At 48.5% G+C, this 3657-nt stretch overlaps 1 protein-coding gene across 2 annotated transcripts in view; it reads left to right on the top strand.

Moving 5' to 3' along the window:
• The window catches only part of LOC111978573 (WD repeat domain phosphoinositide-interacting protein 1), a 23527-nt gene that overhangs the window by 10527 nt on the left and 9343 nt on the right, over positions 1–3657 (top strand). Inside the window, exon 8 of one of the 2 annotated variants that reach the window (XM_070448658.1) lies at positions 2840–2890. The exons of the other annotated variant lie outside the window; for it this stretch is intronic. Coding sequence (XP_070304759.1) covers positions 2840–2890 — 51 coding nt within the window. The remainder of the gene's footprint in view (positions 1–2839; positions 2891–3657) is intronic. 2 annotated transcript variants of the gene reach the window in all.

The raw sequence follows: 3657 nt of genomic DNA, 5'->3' as shown, positions 1-3657 counted from the left end.
TACCCCTGTATATAGCCTCCCACATTGACTCGGTACCGGTACCCCCTGTATATAGCCTCCACATTGGACTGGTACCGGTACCCCCTGTTATATAGCCTCCACATTGACTCCGTACCGTTACCCCCTGTATAGCCTCCACATTGACTCGGTACCGTACCCCCTGTATATAGCCTCCACATTACTCGTACCGGTACCCCCTGTATATAGCCTCCACATTGACTGGTACCGGTACCCCCTGGTATATAGCCTCCACATTGACTCGGTACCGGTACCCCCTGTATATATCCTCCACATTGACTTTCGGTACCGGTACCCCCTGTATATAGCCTCCACATTGACTCGTGTACCGGTACCCCCTGTATATAGCCCCACATTGACTCGGTACCGGTACCCCCTGTATATAGCCTCCACATTGACTTGGTACCGGTACCCCCTGTATATAGCCTCCACATTGACTCGGTACCGGTACCCCCTGTATATAGCCTCCACATTGTACTGGTACCGGTACCCCCTGTATATAGCCTCCACATTGACTCGGTACCGGTACCCCCTGTATATAGCCCTCCACATTGACACGGTACCGGTACCCCCTGTATATAGCCTCCACATTGACCGGTACCGGTACCCCCTGTATATAGCCTCCACATTGACTCGGTACCGGTACCCCGTATATAGCCTCCCACATTGACTCGGGTACCGGTACCCCCTGTATATAGCCTCCACATTGACTCGGTACCGTAACCCCCTGTATATAGCCTCCACATTGACTCTGTACCGGTACCCCCTGTATATAGCCTCCACATTGACTTCGGTACCGGTACCCCCTGTATATAGCCTCCACATTGACTCCGGTACCGGTACCCCCTGTATATAGCCTCTCACATTGACTCGGTACCGGTACCCCTGTATATAGCCTCCACATTGACTTCGGTACCGCGAGTCAATGTGGAGGCTATATACAGGGGGTACCGGTACCAGGTCAATGTGGAGGCTATATACAGGGGGTACCGGTATCGAGTCAATGTGGAGGCTATATACAGGGGGTACCGATACCGAGTCAGTGTGTGCGGGTACATGTTAGTCGAGGTCATTTGTAGATGTTGGTAGGGGTAAAGTGACTATGCATAGATATTAAACAGCAAGTAGCAGCAGTGTAAAAACAATGGGGGGTAAGAGTTACCAGCCTCAGAAATTGCATCCCAAATAAATGCATCACAGATTTCAAGTAACAGACACATCTCAACATSAACTGTTCAGAGGAGACTGCGTAAATCAGGCCTTCATGGTCGAATTGCTGCAAAGAAACCACTACTAAAGAACACCAGTAAGAAGAAGAGACTTGCTTGGACCAAGAAACACGAGCAATGAACATTAGAGCGGTATAAATCTGTAATTTGGCCTGAGTCCAAATTTGAGATTTTCGGTTCCAACCGCCGTGTCTTTGTGAGACGCAGAGTAGGTGAATGGATGATTTCCGCATGTGTGGTTCCCACCGTGAAGCATGGAGGAGGAGGTGTAAGGGTGTGGGGGTGCTTTGCTGGTGACACTGTCTGTGATTTATTTAGAATTCAAGGCACACTTAACCAGCATGGCTACCACAGCATTCTGCAGCGATAYGCTATCCCATCTGGTTTGCGCTTAGTGGGACTATCAATTGTTTTTCAACAGGACAATGACCCAATACATCTCCAGGCTGTGTAAGGGCTATTTGACTAAGAAGGAGAGTGATGGAGTGCTGCATCAGATGACCTGGCTTCCACAATCACCCGACCTCAACCCAATTGAGATGATTTGGGATGAGTTGGACCGCAGAGTGAAGGAAAAGCAGCCAACAAGTGCTCAGCATAGAATAAGGCTGTAACGTAACAAAATGTTTAAAAATTCAAGGGTTCTGGATACTTTCCGAATGCACTGTATATAGGGCAGCAGCTTCTAAGGTGCAAGGTTGAGTACTGAATGGTAGCCGGCTAGTGAAGGCTATTTAACAGTCTGATGGCCTTGAGATAGAATCTGTTTTTCAGTCTCTCGGTCCCTGCTTTGATGCACCTGYWCTGACCTCGYCTTCTGGATGGTAGCGGGGTGAACAGGCAGTGGCTCGGGTGGTTGTTGTCCTTGATTATCTTTTAGGCCTTCCTGTGACATCGGGTGCTGTAGGCGTCCTGGAGGGCAGGTAGTTTGGCCATGGTGATGCGTTGTGCAGACCGCACCACCCTCTGGAGAGACTTGCGGTTGCGGGCGGTGCAGTTGCCGTACCCGGCAGTGATACAGCCCAAAAGGATGCTCTCAATTGTGCATCTGTAAAAATTTGAGGGTCTTAGTAGCCAAGGCAAATTTCTTCAGCCTTCTTAACCACACTGTCTGTGTGGGTGGACCATTTCAGATGGTCAGTGATGTGAACACCGAGGAACTTGAAGCTCACCACCTTCTCCACTGCGGTCCCGTCGATGTGGATATGTGCGTGCTCCCTCTGCTGTTTCCTGAAGTCCACGATCAGCTCCTTCGTTTTGTTGACGTTGAGGTTATTTTCCTGGAAACACTCCACCAGGGACCTCACCTCCTCCCTGTAGGCCGTCTCGTCATGGGTGAACAGAGAGTACAAGAGGGGGCTGAGCACGCACCCTTGTGTGGCCCCAATGTTGAGGATCAGCGAAGTGGAGGTGATGTTTCCTATCTTCACCACCTGGGGGCGGCCCGTCAGGAAGTCCAGGACCCAGTTGCACAGGGCAGGGTTCAGACCCAGGGCCCCGTGCTTAATGATGGGCTTGGAGGGTACTATGGTGTTGAAGGCTGAGCTGTAGTTAATGAACAGCATTCTGACGTAGGTATTCCTCTTGTCCAGGGCAGTGTGCAGTGCGATGGCGATTGCATCCTCTGTGGATCTATTGGGGCGGTAAGCAAATTGAAGTGAGTCTAGGGTGTCAGGTAAGGTAGAGGTGAAATTATCCTTAACTAGCCTCTCAAAGTACTTAATGATGACAGAAGAGGGTGCTATGGGGCAATAGTCACTTTGTTCTGTTACCTTTGCTTTCTTGGGTACAGGAACAATGGAGGACATCTCGAAGCAAGTGGGGACTGTAATGTCTGTGGTGTCTGTGGTATCTGTTGTCTGTCTACATATGTAGTGTCTGTAATATCTGTAGTGCCTGTCGTGTCTGTGTCTGTTGTATCTGTAGTGTCCCCTTCTGAGGGGGAAAAGGCGTTGTCGTGCCCTCTTCACAACTTTCTTGGTGTGTTTGGACACTACAGACACTACAGATACTACATGTGTAGACAGACTACAGATACTACAGACACTGCAGACACTACTGATACTAAACTCAGCAAAAAAAGAAACGTCCTCTCACTGTCAACTGCGTTTATTTTCAGCAAACTTAACATGTGTAAATATTTGTATGAACATAACAAGATTCAACAACTGAGATATAAACTGAACAAGTTTCACAGACATGTGACTAACAGAAATGTTATAATGTGTTCCTGAACAAAGGAGGGGGTCAAAATCAAAAGTAACAATCAGTATCTGGTGTGGCCACCAGCTGCATTAACTTCTTGCAACTATAGGGGGTGCTGTTCCGCATTAGCATATTTGTGTCTCCAAATTAAACTGCCTCGTGCTAAATTCTTGATCGTACAATATGCATATTATTGTTATTATTG

The sequence above is a fragment of the Salvelinus sp. IW2-2015 genome, linkage group LG18 (assembly GCF_002910315.2).
Source record: "Salvelinus sp. IW2-2015 linkage group LG18, ASM291031v2, whole genome shotgun sequence".
Lineage (NCBI taxonomy): Eukaryota > Metazoa > Chordata > Actinopteri > Salmoniformes > Salmonidae > Salvelinus > Salvelinus sp. IW2-2015.
This window is presented reverse-complemented; position numbering and strand designations above follow the sequence as displayed.